The sequence below is a fragment of the Dreissena polymorpha genome, chromosome 16 (genome assembly GCF_020536995.1).
Source record: "Dreissena polymorpha isolate Duluth1 chromosome 16, UMN_Dpol_1.0, whole genome shotgun sequence".
Classification (NCBI taxonomy): domain Eukaryota; kingdom Metazoa; phylum Mollusca; class Bivalvia; order Myida; family Dreissenidae; genus Dreissena; species Dreissena polymorpha.
Genome location: NC_068370.1, coordinates 31686080 through 31710652, shown reverse-complemented (window position 1 = coordinate 31710652; position 24573 = coordinate 31686080). Strand labels below are relative to the sequence as shown.

Genomic DNA, 24573 nt, shown 5'->3' with positions numbered 1-24573 from the left:
TACCTATGTGCAAGACAATATAATGTAAGTAATTGTTAAAAAAACCCGAATGGAACCGGTGTCTTTTTATTCGTCTATGACAGATAGAGGATATTACGACTTTATATTACGACTTAAACATATAAGACACTTTCTGACAGTTCATATACGGCTTTCAAAATGACAAATGCGTTCCAGTTCTTAAAATGAAAATCGTAGTAAATATATAAATAACATTTAAAGCTAGCTGCAACGTGTTTCAGTGACTGTGGCAATAAGCCTATCCCGTATTGCGTTTTTTTTATGTAAAAAACCCGAATTAATCAAACAACTAGGAATGGTCCAGTTTATCAATCAAAGGTATTGTAAGTATAATAAAAAAGGTTTATAGTTTGTAGTGTGCATGGTTGTTATAATATTCTATGGATACGCATTGTTGTATAAATTGTTTAGGCAAAAGCAAGCTTATTTCGGGATCCTCTTTTAAACACGCAACGTTACCGAAATCATGGATATTGTGATAAATCACAACAAAGAATACCTTGTGTTTTGCCGATACTTATGGATGGTTTACGAGTATCGTTTATAAATATTCCGATAAACTATTTGTATATAGAAGACGTTTTCCCTATGCTAAAGTAACACGATCCTTCAAACATGAACTTAAAAAATATTAACATATTATTTAAATTTTTAGCATGTTTATTCCTCGCATACGACTGCATTATGTGAACCAGTTGTGCGTCCAAACACTCCAACCTAATAACATATTAAATCCTCATTATAACTCAAAATCAACGAAAACTTCGTACAATATTTCATAAAACAAGAGCACGCATAACGGGTGCCAAACTCGGCTGCAGGTGCAGTTTGAATAAATAAAAGCTTTTTCAGTGACCTTGACCTTGACCTAGTGACCCCAAAATGGGTGTGGCGTGTAGAACTCATCAAGGTGCATCTACATATGAAGTTTCAAAGTTGTAGGTGGAAGCACTTTGATTTTAGAGCCAATGTTAAGGTTTTAGCAGGACGCGGACGGCGGACGACACGACACGACGAGCTGGCTATGACAATACCTCGTGTTTTCTCCGCCGAAACGCCGAGCTAATAAAATTAAAAATCAGTGTTCCATTGGCAATTGCCGAAATTTCAACGCCAGATGTGGTCTGTTTAAATAGATGTTTGTAGATATAAAATGCTCGTTTTTAATTATTGGTTTTCATATTTAATTCCATTTTAATTTCCTGCAACGATATCTATTCATACGACAAATGTACACTAACATTGTACCATTTTAGTGTTCGTTTATCGTATGAATATAAGATAATTCGCGGTAAATTAAAGATGAATTAATTGTGTCACAAATACACGAAAACGGGCATTTTGTATCTACAAAAATCTATGAAATCATACCACATCTAGCGTTAAAATTGTTGCTATTGCTATAAGGAACACTGATTGTTTAGGTTTAACTTTATTTAAAAATACTTTACGAAATTTTCGATTATTTTAAGCGTTATAGGGAATTTAATTCCCGAAAGTAGAAATTGTGTTGAAATTTGCGTTTATTAAATATTCCGTTGTTAAAGTAACATTACTACTCAAAATCAACGACAATTTCGTACAATATTTCGTAAAATAAAGCTGAACAAATAAAAATGATTGTTACATATGGCCATCGTCGAAATTTCAACGCCAGATGTGGTCTGTTAAAATAGATGTTTGTGGATACAAAATGCTCGTTTTTATATGGTTTTAACATGGTACCATTTTAGTGTTCGTGTGTCGTATCAATAGATATTTCGCAGGAAATTACATGGGATTTATTGTGGTCACAAATAAATAAAACCGAGCATTTTGTATCTACAAAAATCTATTTAATCATACCACATCTAGCGTTGAAATTTTGGCTATTGCTATAAGGAACACTGATTGTTTAGGTGTTAACTTTATTTTACGAAATACTTTACGAAATTTTCTTTGATTTTTGAGCGTTATAGAGACTTAATGGAATATTTTCTATTTTGCTGTGGTCTTGTGATGTCGAGGGAAGCGGAGTAGCCGGATGAAACCTCAGCTTTTCGGTGTGAAGACCTCCATCCAAACTCATATGCTTTCGTGATCGCGAATCGAACCCGGGTCGCCCAGGAGAGGGCATTGACCAATCACTGCACTTACCGACAAACATAGCTCAGATGGTTTCATTCGATGTTTTTTTAAAACAATCAAGTGTCGATCCTCGCGAAATTTCAGGACATTCTTAAAATCAGTTAGGACATACATGTATGTCACTGCTAGCGAATCTGATAGTGACGTCTCTATACTTAATGCATCGAAGTTTAATTGTCTTTCAAAGAACTTAAAATACAAAAAGCGCAAAGTTGTGCGCATTTTTGTTACCATTTTTGATATCTTTGAGGGCAATTTTAGACAAGAAACGTATGTAACATCACACAATAGCGTCCGTTTGACATGTGTCAAACAAGCGATAAGCGATGTTAAATGTTGTTAAAGTGTACAAGCCATATGTCGTGCTAATATTTATTGGTTTGTATCTTTAGGGGGAAGCTATTAAACATTGTCTTTTTTTATTGTGCTTGCAAACAGTATTGGTGAATATTTGAGTTCAACATACCTATTACTACTGCTATTGATGTGTTATCATTTTTTATGTTATATTTTCCGATGAAATAACACTTTTAAACTGATCCCGTAGTCTTCATTAAAAATGTATTTATTAATTATTATAAAAATGGGGTTTTAACATCAATTTCGAAAAACAACAATATTGATTTCCACGTACTAAGTGTTAAACTTTTCTATAAACGAGCAATTAAGGCCCTGAATGTGTATGCTCTTGAGGTAAATGATCACACTATTTGTGTATACGACCTTATTAAACTAAAGATTTAACTTTACCGATTTTCCATTATCTGCCATTTGTAAGAACGAGCCCTTAACTGTTGTTGTTAAATAACAAAAATCACATAATACTTTGAGAGTAGTGTGCTATACTAATATTATGGAATCTGAATTTCAAAATTATATGTATTTGTCTATACAGCAGAAATGAGGTCAGAATATACATAAAGCTGTTATTGAAATATTTTCTTTCGTTTTACAGCGTTTTCAAGAAGCGAAATGGTAATCATTATTGCTGCTGGCGTGACCCGTATTATAGCAGCAAACATATCAATGTGCGCATATTGGAGATTTAAAACGGGCACAAGCGGTACTTAACTTGACTTTATGACCACTGGCGCTCCCAAAAACATGAAAGTATCAGATATTGTTCTCCAACCATCCCTTACATGATGCTAGCTAGAGGGGGCTGTGCACAGCATTTTTTTCTCTGAAAATAACAACATTTAGAACTAGCTAATTGCTTTTACGTTTCTGATACAAGCTTTATTGAAGATATGCAAATGCTTATTGAAGACATCACCCGATGTTGCATATGTTGCGAAAACGCTAGTATGTTACAAGTCATTTTCTTATTCATTTTGAAAATTTTATATGAAATAATTCCTAAAAAGCGATATTATGGCAAATACGGTTATAATCAGTCATTATTTATTAATAACTTTTGCAATATTTGGCCAATATAACGGTTATCTTAATAAGATCGAATAATAACACAATACTACTACATTCTACTACTACTCTACTACTGCTGCTGCTGCTGCTGCTGCTGCTACTGCTGCTGCTACTACTACTACTACTACTAACTACTACTACTACTACTACTACTTCTACTATAACTACTACTACTACTACTACTACTACTACTACGACTAACGACTACTACTACTACTACTACTAGATATCGCTTTCATGAATTATATCCTATTTACAGTTTCAAAATGCACAGGAAATGACTGGTAAAGTACTGGGCATTTCGCAAAATTACATATGCCAAATCGTGTGATGTATAACTATCAAGGGTACTAGTAGCATATGCATATCTTCAATACAGCTTGTTTCAGAAAACTTTGAAGCAGTTGAGCAAGTCCTATTTGTTGTTGTTTAAAGCCAACATTGTGTGAACAGCTTTTCTCTAATAGCATCATGTAGTGGAACGCTGGATAACAATTTCCTGATACTTCATGTGTTCGGAACCACCCTACACGGTGACGATAGTTGGAAGCAAAATATAGCGTCTGGCAATAACATGCATTTCAATTTAAATACATTTACCCCAATGCCAATTTTAAATAATTGAGGTAAGCACTTCCAGTTTCCATTGTAATTATGTTTGGTAGATTCATATTTGAAAAAAAAAGATGCATACAATAAGCAGCAAGGACTCTCGGAAAGCATTATTGTTCTAATGTTTCAACTCATTTTGTAATAGTAATATGTTTTTGTTAATTTACAGATTAGCAGACGACGACAGTTATGTTAAGTAGCCTAGAATAACCTCTGAAGACAACATTACCATGAAATCGCAGATACGCAAATTGAGCCCATGACTGGTGGTTCAACGTTGCGGAATAATATGAACAGACCGAATCACCAATCATGTACAGCAAGTCCAAAGTCACTTTTCTCAGTTTGTAACCGGAATGACAACAATGTTTCATCACTCAGGATCGACGCCACAGCTACATAAGGAAGCAATTTCCTTTCTTGTCTTAGCAGAGATAAACATGTCTGACGGTAAGACTGAAACCTGCGATCTATTTCAGCGCGACACGTTTCGTATTTGTAATCATTTAAAACCAAAACGAATAGAAAAGCACTGACATAATTATATTCAGAACACTAGAAGCAAACCAAAAATAAATAATATTATGATAATAAGGATTATTCAATTAAACCTGAAATCAAATGCTGTTTTGTTAAGTGTGTGCACTTTATCTATACATGTTACTGTAATTGCTAAAGTGTTCTGTGGAACCAGTGAAGTATAATAGTATTTACAACACGAACAATAACTATTCTAGCATAATTGCAGAAATGGAGGGATCTTCAGATGTTAAAACAATGTATCATGTTAAAGGTAAGACACGTTATTTAAAAAGGTTTAATGATTTATTTTGATATCATTCTTAATAAGTAACTCGTATTTATGTACACTCATTTATAACGAATAAGTAGTATAATATTACATTCTCGGGGATGACTTCTTACAACATCATTTATTACAATATGATTAATATAAATAATGCGTGACTAGTTTAAGCATTAAAACATACCAACACTTACGTAACAGTCTAATTCATTTCGTTCAGGACGGATGTGGAACCCGGAATACGAGAATATGGATCGAAGCTTAGGCGAAGAAAGTTTGCAGTACAGCAATTTGGCCGGGAACATGCAAAACAACAACTACAACAAACCAAAGGCCATTTTCATGTACATTGTGTAATCTAATTTAAAGGACTAAGACGAAAACACAAACTGCTTGGTGTAGTTAATGCTGTTATTGCAATTAAAATTGCTTTTAAGACATATTTTGTAAATATGTTCATCACAAAATTCGTCCGTTACCGATGGTTCTTTTAATTTAAGCATTTCGATAATCTTTCGCTATCCTCGTATCCTTTATAATTAGTTCGCGTGCTAAAACCTTTGGTCGCGAATAAAACCCAGCAATTGATGGTTAGCTCACAATTATACACTATTTTCTCGTTTTTGTAGTTGTCAATATTTCGTAAGGCATGCATCATATGTATGCTTTTTTGATGAGTGTACCCACAAAGCAGTACGAGATACCGTTATAGGGTTAAATATTTTGAAATAAATTTTATACATTCGATCCCATCATATTAATGAAACTCTTGTTCCAACGCTTATTTCGATTGCCCTGGAACACAACACAAATATATCAGTTGAATTTCCAGGCGTGATTTCGATTTTCAATAAGATGTATTCAAAAAGGCAGTTTTTCCGAAGTGATACGAGAATTCTTGATCACGAGCGGAAAATAATACTAAATCAACTTCAAGTTTTTCCATGTTTTTAATTTAAGAAATTATGCTTTTATTGTTACTAAGCGTGTTTGATACTAACGCCACTTGATAAACACATTAACGTTTTTAAATAATTTACTACTTTACCTTGTTGTCTATGGAAAAATCGAAATTATTGCGTTTGAAAAAAACAGCGTTGATATTTTGCGCCATAACAGTTTACTTGTCTGATAACAGTTGACATCTATCATTATTTAATGTATGAATGTCGAAAAAACTAGTTAAAATATATGTTAAAGTTAAGTTATAATTTATACCAAAAATACTCAATTAAAACAACATTGGAGAAGTATAACTCCATAATATGTTTTAATGTTCCAAAAGCATAGCGAGAAGCTTGATACTTTTGCTTTCGACAAATTAAGCATTACACGCGGGCTATCGTGGTATTATTAAATATTGCTAACCATGAAATCATTTTTGTAATGTGTGGAAAATATATATTCACTCTTTTTAATTATTTTGTTTTCGCTAAATCAAGCTTCTATTAAAGGGAAAAAAACGTTTTGGATTCCACTTTGCGCAACCTAGTTGGCGTTTTTCATCTCGCTTGATAAATTTAACTTTTTGCTTGTAAATGTATGAACAAGGTTTATGGGTATGTTAATGTATTCGACAATAACGCGTTATGTGTCTGCTTTTTGGTCATTTATTCAATTCTTACTATCCACCTCATTATTTTACTAATCTGCTCTAGTCGTAAATGGTATTTATGTAAAACTGTTCTCTACTCTAATAGTGTATTGTTATATATATTGTTATATATTAAACAACGGTGATATCAGCTACTTACGTTGCCTAAGGAATGTATTGTATAACCTTTCATTTTGAATATTTAAATAATCTTGAAGCAGTTTTTGTTGAAAAAAGAGCATTTTACGCACAAATAAAATGAAACGTGTTATAATTTTTATTGCGATACTTTATTGCATTTTGTACATGCGAAAGTGTGTTAATCTTCTTGTATAATTGTCTTCTGTATATATTACCAAATGCGATTAAAGTTTGTCTGCTAAAGTTCATTTTATGTAGAATACCAAATTTGATAACAAAACGTCTGCCAAGTCCATTTGTTGAACTACCTTCTTTCTAAAATTGAAATAATTACCTGTTGATTTTTTCTTAAAGCAAGACACTTGGTTGTACAACTTCTATACATTATATACAAAAACAGGTGTATTGTATAACTGCGCAATTTTATATAAACCAAATGTTCTTTAATAGTTGTTTTGTTTTGTTTAAAATATGTTTTCTGTACAATCGCCTCACGTTTTGCGATACAAGACCTTTTTCATTTTCATTTTAATTGGCATTCATTCATTTAAGATTTATTTCAATCGTCATCATTATTTTCGTAACACGCGTACCATTCCTAACCCATAACTTCATTTGTAATAATTGTATTTACAGTTTATCATGTTTGATGGACTTACATGTTGAAAATATCAATATATATTATCGCTGTAAATGCAATGACTGTAAATGCAATGTCTGAAAAGAAAAATTTAACCTTCGCCACAGTTATAATACATGTTCCCTTCTTCGGTTCTACCACTACAACATGTATGCTATTTGCTTTTTTTATGTTATGTTGGCTAAGGAATGTTTGCAGAAATATCGATGAAAAGCGTTTCAAATGCTTTATTGCTTTTCCGATTTCGATAGATTAATATCCATAAAAGACCGATTTTGTTGTAACATTTAACTTAATCATGTGTGTTATTTTGCTTGATTGTATACGTAAATAGTAATTTTGCCGACCTGTGAACAAGTCATCTGAACAGTGGTAACTAAATGAAAAGTATACATGTACATAAACATTAGATAAATGAATTAACATGTATTTTGTAATGACATTCAAAATGAGTTATATCAAGGAAAATAAGTTCATCCGATAGTAAATGTATATTCAAACAACTGTCACCAATGCTTCCAAGTGGAAGTTAATGTTTCAATGTTTCATCGAACAATATTACTATGCGTTATTGTTTCATGAAAGTAGTCAGACATCTAGCCGCAATTAACAACACTTGATCAATGCCCGCCGTGAAGTTGAGTTTCAGAGTAATTCACTTAAATAAATAAAAATATTCATTCGAAGTTCAGTATAGGTTGTATTTTTTAAAATACAGTACATCACCGTTATAGCGGACATCAATTTACCCCATTCCTCATTATTTCTAAGTATTCTTTTGATCCCGATGTCTCTTTTTCTTATATTGGTAATACATTAAACAAAAATTTAAATCTTATTTTCGACTGTCATTATTCATGTCTTAGACATGTAAATGTTCAATTTACTGTGCCCCTGACTAAATAACTTCTAGGGCATTGTTTGACAATCGGTCGTTTCATTATTGTAAGGAAAACATTTAGCAAAAATAGAATATAGTACAACGTCTTGGCAGCAACGTTTACGACCATGATTGTGTGTGTCATTTCATGCGTAGAATTTTGTATATATAGAGGCAGATTTTACAACATAACAATAAACAAAAATATATCTTTAGGACATACACCACACATTTGCTAACAACCTGCAAACAGCAAAAAGTTACAAAACCGATTTTGAACAAATACACAATAGGGTGAATAACATAAAACAGAATTTCCTGCCACAAATATGTGACGGGAAACCAGACAAGGGAAATGGATATCTTACGATGATTGCAGATCAGTAAATTATTAATAACAAGCAAGGCTCCAATTAAAGCTGACACGACAATACATATCGAGAAGATACAGTCCGCAACTGGAACCACACATATGAGATAACCACGTAATCAATGCATTCGATGGAGTTACCAATCATTGAACATAAACACGAAATGATAAAATGAAGTAATCGAAGAGTAGTTGGTATAATCAAGATTACACCTTTCGCAATTTGTTTTGGATTAAAGCGTTTTTCAACAATATTAGTATTGTTGTGCTTGAGTTTTGATGGTAGATGTTTCTGATGGGTTTGGAGTTTTACATCGGTTGCATAAATTATGTATCCGCCGGAACAACTTCATGTGTTTCATATACTTTCATATGTATTTATTTTTATTAAAGGCCCGTTGGCTTTCATAGAAGGACGGTGATATTTTTTAACAGGTAACTCGTTATTGTAAAATGGAAGTTCCTCTTCCGGGAACATCACATATGTTATTTGTTTTTTTATTCCGAAAAAAGTTTCCAATGATTTTTCAATAACAAAAAATTACCAACAATTCACTTAAAATTGATTGTAAACTAGAATTGGCGCGGCAGAGGCCGACGCGTATCCCCAAGATATTATATTAAAAGGCAATTTTGGGTGGGCAAGACCTATTTTGGTGGGGCCCCCGGGTAGGTAATGTGGACATGGATGGTCGAGATAGACCATAGGAGATTTCAGTATTAATTTGAAATCAATTGGTGAATAAATGAAGAAGTTATGTTAAAACAAAATTTTAGGTGGGCGTGATCTATGTGGTCGGGGCGCCCTAGGGTTGATTAATGGGCCATGCATAGTTGAGATTGACCGTATTGTCATAAGAGATTTTCAGTTTCAATTAGAAGTGAATCGGTGAAGAAATGAAGAAGTTAATGTAAAATAACCTCAAACAATGAGTAAAAATCTCTGACCCGGCCCCATCCCAACCCCCATAACTTTTGACCAAGGTCCAAATAGTGCACTGTCGCACATATGCTTATAGCAACCATATGTGTAAGTTTCAAGGTTCTAGTGCTTATAGTGTAGGAGGAGATAGTGTCCAGGACAGACGTGCAGACGGCGGAGATCAATTTCCCCACGCTTTCAAAAGCGTGAGGATAATAACTACTTATTATTGACGTGCCTGGATATGTATGATAAAAATAAATATAATAGAAATAATAAGTATTGCATTACTAATATATCTTTAATTCAAATAACGAACTAACATGTACTTACAGTTATACAAGTCATCCATGTAAACTCATCATTTACATATCAGTGTCCACACGTATATTTCCCTATCGGACAGGTTGTTTACCGCACTTATAATCGGTTTGTACATTTCGCGGTTCCACGAAAATGACTTATAACTATTCTTTTGCGACTTAAAGCATATTAAGTTAACTTCAGAAACTTGGAGAGGTGTAATTAACACGACGACATAAATAAGCAAAACTCTCATAATATAATCACGTGTAAGTATATAATTTAAACAAACTGTTATTGTTTAAAGTAAAAATCACATTTACATCACAGTCTCCAATAAAAATGTTATGGTTGAGGTGTTTGTTGTTTTATGAGGTGATATATTCATTTAAATAGGTTTCATCTTATGTTTAAACGCCCTGTCTCCCTCTCTGATAATGAGCATTTATATATGCTTTATCTTATGCCCCCCCCATCCCTATTTCTCTCCCTCCCTGCCTCCTTGGTTGGAGTATATTATTACATATTTATGCAAACAACAATAAGGAGAAGCCGTACGATTAAGACATGTTAGTAAGTGAGGATCATCTTCCAATGATCCTTCCTTAATATTAAAATTGAAAGCCCGCACTTGTAGACAGGTTTTGACCTTGCAAAACTAACTCGTACACCATTACAAAGTTTGCTGATAGGTTAAATTCTCTTCTTCCGCAAATCATGACATTTATGATAAAGGAAGTTAAAGCGTTCAGTACCGTAATTGTTGTCCGTAACTTAAACATTAAACCCCTTGGAAAAGTATATAATTTATTGCGTTCAGTGTTAGTCAGTCAATTATTATTTCAAGCGATGAATAAACGTTGACACGATGATTAACTCCTACTGCATTTTGGTTATATTGGCATCATATATGGCGATTGGATGTACGTGTTTAAACAAATATAACACATATGGTTTGAGTAGAGTTTGTAGAGCAGAGTGGCAATAGAATAATAGGCTGTTATTGTATCAACTATTAGTATAATCATAATAAGTAGAAAAAGAAGTAGTAACATAAGTAGAGACAAAAGTAGTAGCAGAAGAAGCAGTAGTAGAAGTAGTAGAATAGTAGTAATTGGTAGTAGTTTAGTAAGTAGTAGTAGTAGTAGTAGTAAGTAGTCGTAGTATTAGTAGTAGTATGTAGTAGTAGTAGTAAGTAGTAGTAGGTAGTAGTAGTAGTAGTAGTGTAGTAGTTAGTAGTAGTAGTAGGTAGTATTAGTGTAGTAAGTAGTAGTAGTAGTGTAGGTAGTAAGTAAGTAGTAAGTAGTAGTAGTAGTAGTAGTGCTTAGTAGTTAGTTAGTAGTAGTAGTAGATTAGTAGTAGTAGTTATTGTAGTAGCTAGTTAGTAGTCAGTGCAGTAGTAGTAGGTATTAGTAGTAGTAGTAGTAGTAGGTAAGTAGTAGTAGTAGTATAGTAGTAGTAGTAGTAGTAGTGTAGTAGTAGTAGTAGTAGTAGTAGTAGTTAGTAGTAAGTAGTAGTAGTAGTAGTAGTAGTATAGTAGTAGTAGTCGTAGTAGTAGTAGTAATAATCGTAGTAGGAGTAGTAGTAGAAGCGTAGTAGTAGTCGTTGTTGTTTTTTGTAGCAGTAGTAGTAGTAGTGGTAATAAGTAGTTAGTAGTAGTGTAGTAGTAGTAGTACGTAGTAGTAGTGCAGGAAGTAGTAGTAGTAGTAGTAGCTAGTGTAGTAGTAGTAGTAGTAGTAGTAGTAGTAGTAGTAGTAGTAGTAGTAGTAGTAGTAGTAGTAGTAGTAGTAGTAGTAGTAGTAGTAGTAGTAGAGTAGTAGTAGTAGTAGTAGTAGTAGTAGTAGTAGTAGTAGTTGTAGTTGTTGTAGTAGTAGTAGTAGTAGTAGTAGTAGTAGTAGTAGTAGTAGTAGTAGTAGTAGTAGTAGTAGTAGTAGTAGTAGTAGTAGAAGTAGTAGTAGTAGTAGTAGTAGTAGTAGTAGAAGTAGTAGGAGTAGTAGTAGTAGTAGTAGTAGTAAAAGTAGTAGTAGTAGTAGTAGTAGTAGTAGTAGTAGTAGTAGTAGTAGTAGTAGTAGTGGTAGCGGCAGTAGTAGTAGTAGTAGTAGTAGTAGTAGTAGTAGTAGTAGTAGTAGTAGTAGTAGTAGTAGTAGTAGTAGTAGTAGTAGTAGTAGTAGTAGTACTAGTAGTAGAAGTAGAAGTAGTAGTAGTAGTAGTAGTAGTAGTAGTAGTAGTAGTAGTAGTAGTAGTAGTAGTAGTAGTAGTAGTAGTAGTAGAAGTAGTAGTAGGAATAGGAGTAGTAGGAGTAGAAGTAGCAGTAGAAGTAGAAGTAGTAGTAGTAGTAGTAGTAGTAGTAGTAGTAGTAGTAGTAGTAGTAGTAGTAGTAGTAGTAGTAGTAGTAGTAGTAGTAGTAGTAGTAGTAGTAGTAGTAGTAGTAGTAGTAGTAGTAGTAGTAGTAGAATTAGTAGAATTAGTAGAAGTAGAAGTAGTAGTTGTAGAAGTAGTAACCGCTGCAGTAGAAGTAGAAGCAGCAGCAGTAGCTGAAACAGTATTTCTAAAAATTAGTTTTCTTTAGTAAGAGTTTACTAGATTTTCTTTACAATTAATCATTTTAATCTGTATTTACAGTTTCACAGACTGTCACCATAGTGTCTGATATTACGTTGGAAATAGCATGTGCATTCAACGAGACATCTTATGGAGTGTTTACTCGAAAAAAAGTGGGAAATGATACATTTGTGGATGTCGTAGGTGTGGTCAACAATATATATGCGTGTTTTACACCCGACACATCTCCGGGGATAACTGCAAAATGTATTTGCAAACACAATGTTGTGTGCAACCTTACTGTAACTTCCGAGGCTGACCTCGGGGACCAATGGCAGTGTCGAACTTATACACACGACAATGCACCTATATACAGTGAAGCAGTCATAAACATACACAGAGGTAACTATAGATTCGAATGTACATATGATCAACCGGAAGAGATAATTAATGTTTAAATTTAAAATTAACACAATATATGTAATTGATATTCACTTTTAATATTCATAATGACTATTTTATTGCACAATCGCAATACCATTGATCAAAATACCTCAAAGGTAGTATAATCTTACTTATTCAGTCAATCGAACGCACAAATACAATCGAATAAATATCGAACGTACCAAAAGTTGATTTTCAATATCGATTCTCATAGCTTAATAAGTTTAGTTTTGATTTAAATGATTGCAATTAAGTTTGAAGATGAATAGAACAGGTGTCCGAAAGTTCCATACCATATAATGTACTGAAATTAACGACACATAGTGTCACGCATTTATAATAGCAAGTGTGTTTTATATAAATAGGTGGACCGTTTACCTTTCATAAATATGAAAACAATACATTACCGTATGTTGAAAGCAAATCTCAACATATTCCAAACGTTACGTTTGCTACAAATGAATTGAAAGGTAAGATATGTTGATATACGCCAACTGCTACTGCGTCTGCTGCTGCTGCTGCTCCTCTCCTCCTCATCCCCTCCTCCTCGTCGTATGTCCACTACTACTTTCACTACTACTATTACTAGTACTAGAACTTCAACTACTAGTAGTAGTCATTATTACTTTTATTTATTTTATCTTCATAAGTATTGACATATTTAGTTACTTACATGATATGTTTTAAATAATAATAATTGTAAATATTTTCGTTATTAACGTTTTTTTGTTTATTTATTTTTGGTGGTTAGTGTCCCAACATCAAATCGTAAATTAAATGTATGACATAATGATTTAAAGTGAGGTTGTTGCTCATTACTTATTGCTTGTGAGGCTTTTTTGAAGTCTTGCGTTTTTTGTTTTTACAGAAATATACAACACTAATTATTCGATTGAATATACCACAATCGATACGAACTACGTGAATACTTTGAACAATAGAGAATCGAATACGGGTGATGAACTGAGCAATAAAGGTATATGGCAGATTAAATTCTGGATAATTATATGAACATCAATTTAAAGGAATACTTGAAATATTACTCTGTCGATTCTCTTTAATAATTGTTATTTAATATTATGAAAACATTTAATGTTCGAACTAGCACATAACATTTTCTTAATTGTATACTTATTATTTTTTCAAGCAAATACCAGGATCGGTATTTTGCGTTTAACTTGAAAAACCCCGTGTAAGAGCCATGTCCCCAAAAAGCATCGTAATACCATGTGTAGGAAGTATAAATAAATTCCATATCTTAATTTTTTTTATTAACAGTGTACGTTTTAATTCGTGTATGAAATAACCATGATATTACGACTACATAACGACTAACCATGTTTGACATTTTCAGAGAGTTCATATACGGATACAACAATAGCAAATGTGTTCGCGTTGTTTCATTTGAAACGCGTAGGAGATATAAGTTGCAAATTTTAGTTTGTAAACATTTAAATGGTTGAAATTGAGGCTTGGACTCTGAGGCCGATTCGTTTTTTGATAAGCATTTTATTTTATTTTGTTATAAACGTAAATGGCTGTTCGATTTCATTTGTGCATGATATTTAATGTAGCTCAAGACAAATGAATACGAAAGACACAACTTAAGACACTTTTGTTGTAAAAAAAAAATGTGTGGTCGATTTTTTTGTTGTAAATCATTTAAAGAAGAGTTACATAGAAAACAAAACCGTAATTAACGTTAATAATTATTTTAACAGATTATGATCATAAGTTTACAAAAAGTAAAACGAAAAAGTATAAATACCGGTGAAATACATTTTTATTTGTGAAACTACGAACCTACGACAATACGGTGCTTAATTGAACGTTATGCGTTAATGATATAAATTACAGTATGTATTTTCTACCGATGCACAAAGTACCTCATAAAGAAATCAGTAACGATTGTCGAGAATAAAAGTAACGATTTCTACCACCGTGAACTTATTCATTATTTGACTTACAACACAAAATTGGCTGAAAAATTGTAATTTGAGCTCATTACATGTAAGGTTGTTAGAATTGATGTTTTAGCGATGTATTAATAAATAATAAACTTGTATATGCGTCCACGTAAATTATCATTTGAATTGCGATTGCAAAGTTTAGACCCAACATTTTTTAAACATATACTAACAAAATGTGTATGTGACACTAATTTACCAAAGATCCTTAACCAGGTATCTGAGAGCATATACCTTGAGCATAATATCCAAGACCACCATAAGAATAAGCTATGAAGTTTGCAGATGCTATTCAAATTATAAGAGTTTTCGCTTCCGTAATACTTGATCTTCTCATAAAAATCCATAGTTTGTGTTACGGTTTCACTCAATATTGCTTCCTCGAATACTATTTTAGCATTTGTAAGTTTATTGAAAGCTGGTTTTATTTGATTGCGTACACCGGATTGCGATTAAATTGGAAAATTCTTATCCATAATTACAATTGATAACGGTCCATTTTATCCATCAAAGGTAGTGGAAAGTAAATAGTAAAAGCTCAAATAGTTGTACTGTGCATGTGTTATATATTGGTCTGACTTGTTTGTATAACCAGTTGGTTTGGCAAGCTTATTCCGGGATTCGTTTCGTTGAAACTAGCAACGTTCCCGAAGTCATTAATATTTGCTGATTAACATCACAACATATAAAACTCTATCGTAAGTTCTGTTATGAACTGCTCAATAATATTTCAGAAATAAAGAACACCTTGTGTTTTTGCTTATATTTATGCATGTTTTACGTGTATCGTTTATTTAATATTCCGATAAATTAAACATTCTGTATTTAATCTAGTAGACTTATTGCAAATGGTAAAGTAAACACGATCCCGCAAACACGAACTAAATAATGAACATTTAAAACTGAACATATATTATCGAAAGCAATACCGAAGTAAAAAATTGACATATTATTATTATTTAAAGCATGATCAAGACATCTGTCCGCGCCTAAGACTGCATTATGTGTACCAGGTGTGCTTCCAAGCACGGCTACCTAATTAAATTATAGAATTCACGAAAGTAAAAAAAGTATTGATAATTATAGCTGCGATTGCTAGCTATTACGTTGTTAAAGAAAGATTTTCAAAGTTGCTCTTATCTTATTATTTGGGGGGGGGGGAGCCGGAGTAGCCGGAAGTATCCCCACATTTTCAGTACGTTCACCACCATCCAAACTCAAATGCTTCCGTGATCGCGAATCAAACCCTTGCTGCATGGAAGAGGTGTTTACCATTTACTGAACTATCCCGATTTTGGATACTTATGATGGGCTATAAAACACATTAAATTAATGTAATATCACACATTATCGTCCGCTTGTTTGAAACAAGCGCTAAACGAAGCATAATGTTGTATAAGTGTACAAATCCAATGTCATACTCATATTTCTTTGATGTATCTTTAGGGGCAGGCTAGGTAAAACAGTATCATCATTTTTTATTGTGTTTGCAAACATCATTGGTGAATATTTGCGTTCCCAACCAATTTACTACCGCTATTGATAGTGTATCTGTTTTTGTGTACATATTTGCTGATGAAATAGCACATGTTCAACTGATACCCGTAGTCAACATTACTATATGCTTATTATGAATATTACGAAAATGGAGTCTTTTGCGAATATATACTTGATTGTTCTGTTGTTTCGAATTCATAACATTTCTTACACCTGTTTTTGCTTTATTTACGCCAGATATAGGCATTTTTTGCTTATTATACATTTCTTTCCTATATTAGTAGTCTTATAATCAGAATTTCATACAACATTTTGTGTACAGCCAAAATTATGCGTATTTGTTTTTTTTTAATTTGATTGTATTTTTCCAAAATAACATATTTGTTGATTATGCAAATAAAAACACATAAGCCATATATGCATCGCTTCGTGAATTATATATTTAGTTGAATTATCGGTTCGTTACTTGCATACAACTCAATGAACATGGTTACCGCAAATCAACCATGTTAATAGTGTTACTACAAATCAACCATGTCAATATGTCTTTCGTTTTACAGCGTTTTCAAAAAGCGAACTTGTAATCATCATTGCTGCTGCCGCTGTGGCACTAATTATAGCAGCAAACATATCAATCTGCGCATATTGGAGATATAAAACGCACCCAAGCGGTACGTAACTTGTCTGTATGAACACGATATAAAGACGTAAATAAGTGGGAGAAAAATATAGCGTCTTAAATGTACATGCATTTTAACTTTTATCATTGATTGAGGTAATCACTCAAGTTTTCCTTTAATTATTTTCGGTAGAATCATCTTAAAAATAGCTGCATGCAATAAGCAGCACGGATAATCAGCACGCATTATTGTATTAATGTTTTTGCTCATTTGTTTAATAGTAACGTGTTTGTTAATTTACAGATCAGCAGACAGCGACAGTCATGTTAAGTAGCATAGATGTAACCTCTGAAGAGAACACACATGTTCATTACCACGAGATCGCAGATACGCAAATTGAGCCCATGACTGGCGGTTCAACGTTGCAGAACAATATGGACAGAACCCATCACCAATCATACACAGCAAGTCCAATTGGAAACGTTGATAGTATTATCTTAACGCAAGCAACTACCACTTATAATATTTCCCATGCACCGAGGTGTCACTTTTCTCAGTTTGTAACCCGGATGAACAGCGATGTTTCATCACCCAGTACCTACTCCACAACCGCAGCTACAGAATCAGGGAAGCGCTTTCCTTTCTTGGCCTTAGCAGAGATAAACTTGTCCGACGGTAAGAATGAGACATGCGAGCTATTTCAGCGCAACACTTCTAATTTGTTATAATGTAAGACCAAATTGGAATAAGAAAGCACTGACATAAACATATTCAGAACAATAAAAGAAAACCGAAAAAAATATATAATTATAAGGAATATTTATTTAATCAGGAAATCAAATACTGTTATGTTAAATGTGCGTAAATTATCTCATAATTGTTAAAGTAGTATGTGGAACCAATGAAGAATCGTAGTATACACAATACGAACAATAACTTTTCTAACATATTTGCAGAAATGGAGGGATCTTCAGATGTCAAAACAGATGTATCATGTGAAAGGTTAAACAAGTTATTTCAAAACGTTTAATAATTTATTTTGATATGATTCTTAAAGAATGTCGTATTTATGTACACCCATTTATAACGAGTAAGTTAGTATAATAATACACTCACAAGGATTTCTTCTTACAACATCAATTAATACGAGTATGATAAATATAAATAATGCGTGATCAGTTTAAGAATTAAAACACATTCAAACAGTTGAGTAATGGTCTAACACATGGTTTCATTATGTGTTACTTTCGTCATTTGATTTGATTTCATTCAGGGCGGATGTGGAACCCGAGCATTACGAGAATCTTGATCGAAGCCTAGGCGAAGATAGTTTGCAGTACAGCAATTTGGCTTGAGCATACAACAACAACAACCAACAGAAGGAAGTTTTCATATTAATTGTGTCATCTTTTTCAAGAGACTCAGTCGACAAAGCAAACTGCTTGATGTAGTTCATGCTGTTACTGCAATTAAAATTGCTTCTTTTTAACACAATTTGTAAATATGTCCATCCCGAAATTCGTCCGTTACCGAATGGCTTTTTTAATTGGAGGGTTTCGATATGCATTGGCTATTCTCGTATCCTTTACAATGAGTCGCGTGCTAAAATCTTTGATCGCGAATAGAACCAGCAATTGACAAATTGGCTAGTCCGCAATAATACACTTTTTTCTTCGTTTTTTCGAAGTTCTCAATATTTCTTAAAGGCATTAATCATATGTATCATTTTTTAATGAGTTAACCTACAAAGCATAACGATAATCCGTTATGTGATTAACCTTGTTGAAATATATTTATAAATTCGATCCTAGCATATTCATACAATCATATTATAATTTAGTTTTTCATCCATACATGGGGGTTAAAAGAGATAAATGTTTCTGCAATTGCAATATTTTCGGGTTGAATTTTGACAAAAATGCAGAGTTTCGCCATGAAGCCATTTAATTGTCATTCGCCTGAATGTCTGTTTTTTTTATGTTTATAATATTGAGTGTCACAATATGTTCATTATTCAAGTCCTTGCATATCCGCAACCTTAATGTAGTTGTCTGTAGATTTTTTTGATTGCTTTTTTTGCAATTAAGATTACCTACTTAAGAGTGTTAATTTTTAGCAACGGTAAGCGGCATACTAAATATCAAAATGCATAAAGCAAATGTTAACTATTTTACATTTTCCCAACCCTTGTTTCAACGCTTATTACGACGCTCTGGATGACAACACAAACATATCAGATGAATTTCCAGCGTGATTTTGAGTTCAATGTTTTCACAAAGGCGGTTTTTCCGAACGTGAAACGAAAATTCTTGATCACGAGCGAGAATGAATACTAAATCAATTTCAAGTTTCCATTTTTAAACATTATGAAGAAATTATGAACCCAATTTACGCACCCTACCGGTAGTTTGCGATTGTAAATACAGGACGCTTGACAAATGTAACATTTTGCTTAAAATGTATGTACATATGTATGGGTATATTTATGTATTCGACAATAAAACGAAGTGCGTTAATCTTTTTGTATAAATGTCTTTTGTATATATAACCAAAACTAGTAACAGTTTGTCTGTATAATACCAAATACGATTACAGTACGGTATGTAAAGTTAACTTCTTTCTTTCTTAAAATAGAAATATAAATGCGTACATGTGGATTTTTCTGCAAACAAGACACTTGGTTGTATTACTACCATTTCTTATATACACGAACACATTTGTATTGTATATCTGCGCAATTTTATATGTAACAATGTGCTTTAATAGTCTTTTTTGTTCAAAATATGTTTTGTGTACAACCGCCTTATTGTTTGCGTTTCACGACTTATTCATTATTTTCTATGTGAAATTCCATGCTTACATACCCGACAATTTAACGGTAGATATTAAATGTGCAAAGCTTTGTGACTATTTACGCTGCCAAAGTGTTTATATTACAAAAGTATGTTAACCTGTAAGATGTTAATATTTTTTGGATGGGAACCGTCCAGCAAACACACGAAAACATCCATGCACACATGGACGCACACAAGCACGCATACACACGCACACACACACACACACACACACACGAACACACACACACACACACACACACAACACACACACACACACACACACACACACACACACACACACACACACACACACACACACACACACACACACACACACACACACACACACACACACACACACACACACACACACACCACACACACACACACACACACACACACACACACACACACACACACGTACACGCGCACACACTCACACACACACGCGCGAACGCACACACGTACACGCACACTCTCAAATACACCCGCACAAATGCACAAAACTTAAGATATATTGCAAAATAAAAGATAATACACACATTATCCGCATCATATGGCAGAAAACAATTATTTCCAAATCAAATTAAAACAATAGACAATTTTAATAATAGCAAAACTTTGCAATACAATTTTACACAAATATACAAGCCAACATAACGTTATGTTTTTTGAAGTACTTAAAACTCTAAGAAGCCAAATTATATGCATAACTCAGTGCTATGTGATTATACTAATACATTATACTAAATGTACACATTGTTACATTTAATGTCAAGGATTCAGGGACAAAGCATACGCGTGATGAAGTATTTAGCTGGCTAAATCAAAAGGCATTTCCTGTTGTTTTATTACATGAAAATCAATATAATACTCAGAACGATAATAATAATTGGAGAGCTTCTTGAGCAGGGTAACATATTTTTAAGCGGCGAAAGCTCCAATAGCAATGACGTCAAAATTCTAATTAATAAATCATGTTATTGTAACTTAATTGAATAAAAAAGAAATCATAGTTTGAAGAATGCAACTTATAAAACTACATGTATCAGATAGCAGCGTATTTTTGATTAATCTATATACACTAAATTATGATGACGTCAATTTCTATAATACATTTGAAAATATTATTAAAGACTACGAATACGAAACAATTATAATTGGAGGTGACTCTAATGCAGGTTTAGACCATAGCTGTGATACATTCAGTGGAAATGATATCTCTAACCATCAAACATCAAATAAAATAAATAACCTCATAGAAAAATATGATCTGAGTGATATATTCAGAACAAAAGATCAAACTGCACAGGTTTACACATGGCATTCTAACACTCACCCACCAATATTTTGCAGATGAATTTTTTTTTATCTCAAACAACCTCTTTAATCCGTGATGGACTGCAAAATATACCAATGTTATTTATCGCTCAGATAATTCGATTGCTAAAATTATATTGAATACTAACCAGCATGAAAGAAGTCCCGGGTATTTTAAATTAAACAATTGGTTATTTCTAGATACTGAATATCAGATAAAAAATGAAAATGTCATTAATTTAGTTGTTGAGTTTAACCAAGAAGCTAACCCAAACACCTAATGTGAATTAATTAAAGGAAGAATAAGAGAAGAAACTAACACACATTTAAGCCATAAAAATGAAATAACCAATAAACAAGAAAATGAGCTACAGCAAAAATATCAGAAACATTGGAAATCAGTTGATATCAAATTCCATCGATAATTTACTTTTAGAACAATTATTAAACGAGTTTTAATCAAAATACTAAAAAAGATAATAGTGTAGAGAAGAGCAGCCGTTCCAAATTGTTTAACAACACTATAAATAGTATCAATACTACTGATACTATAGATCAGCTTTCAAAATACGAATGTGGAGAAGCCTTTAAAGATATGAAACACAACAAAAGTCCTAGTTACGATGGTCTAATTGCGTATTTCTATAAAATAGTTCGGAGATGTTAAAAAATATCTGGTCAAATCTGTAAAATATTCCTATGATAATGGAAACTTTACAGAAATTTATAAACAAAGTACCATATCTTTACTTCCAAAAGAAGACAAAAAACTATTAACATTAAATAATTGGAGACCAATTTCTCTACTTATTTGCGATTAAAACATAACATCAAAACCAATTGCAGATTGAATTAAAAAAAAAACACTACACCATCCATTACAGGCACATAACAGACTGGATTTGTTAAAGGAGGGTATATAGGAGTAAATGTAAGAAGCTTGTAAGAAGCAATTGAAAAAATGAAATGTTTCAATGAAAATGGGCTAATTTGTTTATCAGATTTTGATAGGCATTCGACAGTCATGATCATACTTTCATGAGGAACATTTTAATTTAATTTTGTGTGTAACTCCTCAATAATTAATTCTATTAATTTGAATTACAAAGATACAAATGGATGGTCATTTTTCTGAATATTTTAGCATACAAAAAGGATGCCCGCTGTCTCTGTACCTATTGATGATTTGTATGGATCTATTGCCAATTTAAATAAACACATATGAAAATAGCTCATGTATAAAAGTGAAAAATACAAGAACTCTTAACGTTTTTATATTTTAATGCAAATATCAACAATGTCCACCAATTTTGATAGATATCTGTAATATTTTAAGTACAAACTAAAATCGAAGAGATAATCGAAAGCTGAAAATGTAAAACTGAAAAACTTTCACAGAATGTAATTCTGTTTTAATAATTTTAGAAAAGAAAAAGAAAAAAATATGTTAATATTTAAACAAAATAAGTTCTGTCACTTGTATATATTTGAGTCCTTTAAAATTTCAAATATACCATATTTTTTATTTTCATTTTCATTCATGAATCATTTCACTCGTAATCATTATTTTTTGTATCACGCTTACCATCTGTAACCCATCACTTCATTTGTTATAATTTGTATTGACAGTTTATTATGTTGGAAGTACTTATATGTTTAACATATCAATATAAAGTATTGCTGCAAATGCAATATAAAGAAGTGAAACTAAAGCTGCTGTCTGAAAATTAACTTACACCACTGAATTATTAAACAGCTTTAAATAACTATAATAACAAAAAAAAAACATAAAAGTGCCATTCTAGGGGCTCGAACCCGGGATCTAAGGAATCTAAAGGTAAATTTCTACCACTAAAGCATGTATGCTGTTGTCTTTTTTATGGTATGTTGTCTTAACAAAAGTTTGAAGAAGTATAGATGAAGTAGCGTTTCAAATGCTATATTACCAACGAACAGATAGTTTAACATTCTTCTAATTCATGTGTGTTATTTTGCTTGATTGTATACTTTGCATCATTCTTTTTCTAAAACTTATAAATAAAAATGTCATTTTGCCGAACTGTAAACAAGAAATTGAACAGTGATAACTAGATGAAAAGTATATACGTACATAAACAGAAGTTAAATGCATTTATATTTGTCTAGTAATGTCTGTCTTGCTGATTCTTTCTGTATTTGCACGATGATGATCTGAAACATTAACTATATATGATGCTACATTCTTACATCTTTTTGTAAAAAAGATTAGATGTAGTTGACACGTGCTCGTTATTTCATTTCATCGTTCCTAGAAAAGTTGTAACTTTGTTGCTCTGGTCTCCTTCCTACCATTGAGTAATTAAATGGTAATTAAATTGAATTCATTGTATTTCCCTTTTCTATTTTTTAATTTGAGTTGCAATGCTATGAGGTTTAACTTTATTTACGCTTATATGTATCATTTAAATTGCTGGCCCAAGTGTGAGGTTAAGCTTTGCAATGACCGTTTAAAGGCGTGACCCCAGCTTTATTCTTCTATGTGTGTATGTTGTTTTGTATTGTGCTGTTTTGTACTGTTTTGGCAATTGGTCACTTGCCTTAAATAAAGGACCAACATATTGTATAAAATAACAAGGTAATACTGCTCCAGCATCTAAAGTTTCAGTTATTTATATTGACCTATTTTTTTAAAGGAAATTTAGTTCATCATATATTAAATTTGATCAATATTTCGAACCAATTTACCCGATCGCATCTCGAGTTCTGATAACGTGTTTATCAAGTAAAAGTCCGAAGTATTTTGTTCACACCTATTGTAACTAACACATTGGGAACTTGTGGCATTCTTTATAATATTCGTGATGGATTTAACAAAAAACAATTAAAATATGCTTTTAAGTGCTTTTTATTTAATTTTTTGTTTTAGTTCTCATTTGCGACTGACACTCTCCATGCCTTAGACATGTTATTGATAAATTAATTGTGATCCCGACTATTAAACTGTAAGGGCCTTGTTTGACACTCGTGTTTGAAGTCCTGCATTTACTTAGCCGGCTAAATGTAAATAATTAAAACGGACATTGTCTGATCGTCCGAATACACTGTTTGATTTAAACTTAATTGATCGAGCAAGATGCGCGTTGTTCCACACAGTAAATCACGTGTATTTGTTTACTTGCCGAAAAAAACGTTTTCAAAATCACATTGAGGCAACTTTCCTTCGAATAAGAATTTATTTTTGATTCATTTGGGCGTTTTGTATTTTTTCCCGGTTGCAAAAGTACCGTTTACCGGTACTTAATATAGTCGTGCAAGTGTTCTGGAGCTTGTGTGTTTGTAGTTTTCGTTTCTCACATTTATCAGCCGGAATGACTCCATAGGAATTATTAATGTTCTTATTTGTTCACAAGAGACTCATAGCCTTTCATATGACGGCGGTAACATGCTTAAACAGGTAGTTCGTTATTGTAAAATAAAACCTCCTCTTCCTGAAACAATAACTCTGTTGTTGATTTTTTTCAGAGA

At 32.6% G+C, this 24573-nt stretch overlaps 1 protein-coding gene across 1 annotated transcript in view; it reads left to right on the top strand.

Moving 5' to 3' along the window:
* The first annotated feature begins 10652 nt into the window (after positions 1 to 10652).
* Positions 10653 to 24573, top strand: part of LOC127862768 (uncharacterized) — a 39331-nt gene continuing 25410 nt past the window's right edge. Inside the window, exons 1-8 of the mRNA XM_052402024.1 lie at positions 10653 to 10766; positions 12466 to 12786; positions 13194 to 13298; positions 13697 to 13804; positions 16853 to 16963; positions 17216 to 17587; positions 17869 to 17914; positions 18186 to 19502. Of these exons, the coding sequence (XP_052257984.1) occupies positions 10712 to 10766; positions 12466 to 12786; positions 13194 to 13298; positions 13697 to 13804; positions 16853 to 16963; positions 17216 to 17587; positions 17869 to 17914; positions 18186 to 18267 (1200 nt within the window). The 5' untranslated portion in view covers positions 10653 to 10711 and the 3' untranslated portion in view covers positions 18268 to 19502. Of the gene's footprint in view, positions 10767 to 12465; positions 12787 to 13193; positions 13299 to 13696; positions 13805 to 16852; positions 16964 to 17215; positions 17588 to 17868; positions 17915 to 18185 lie in introns of the transcript that reaches the window.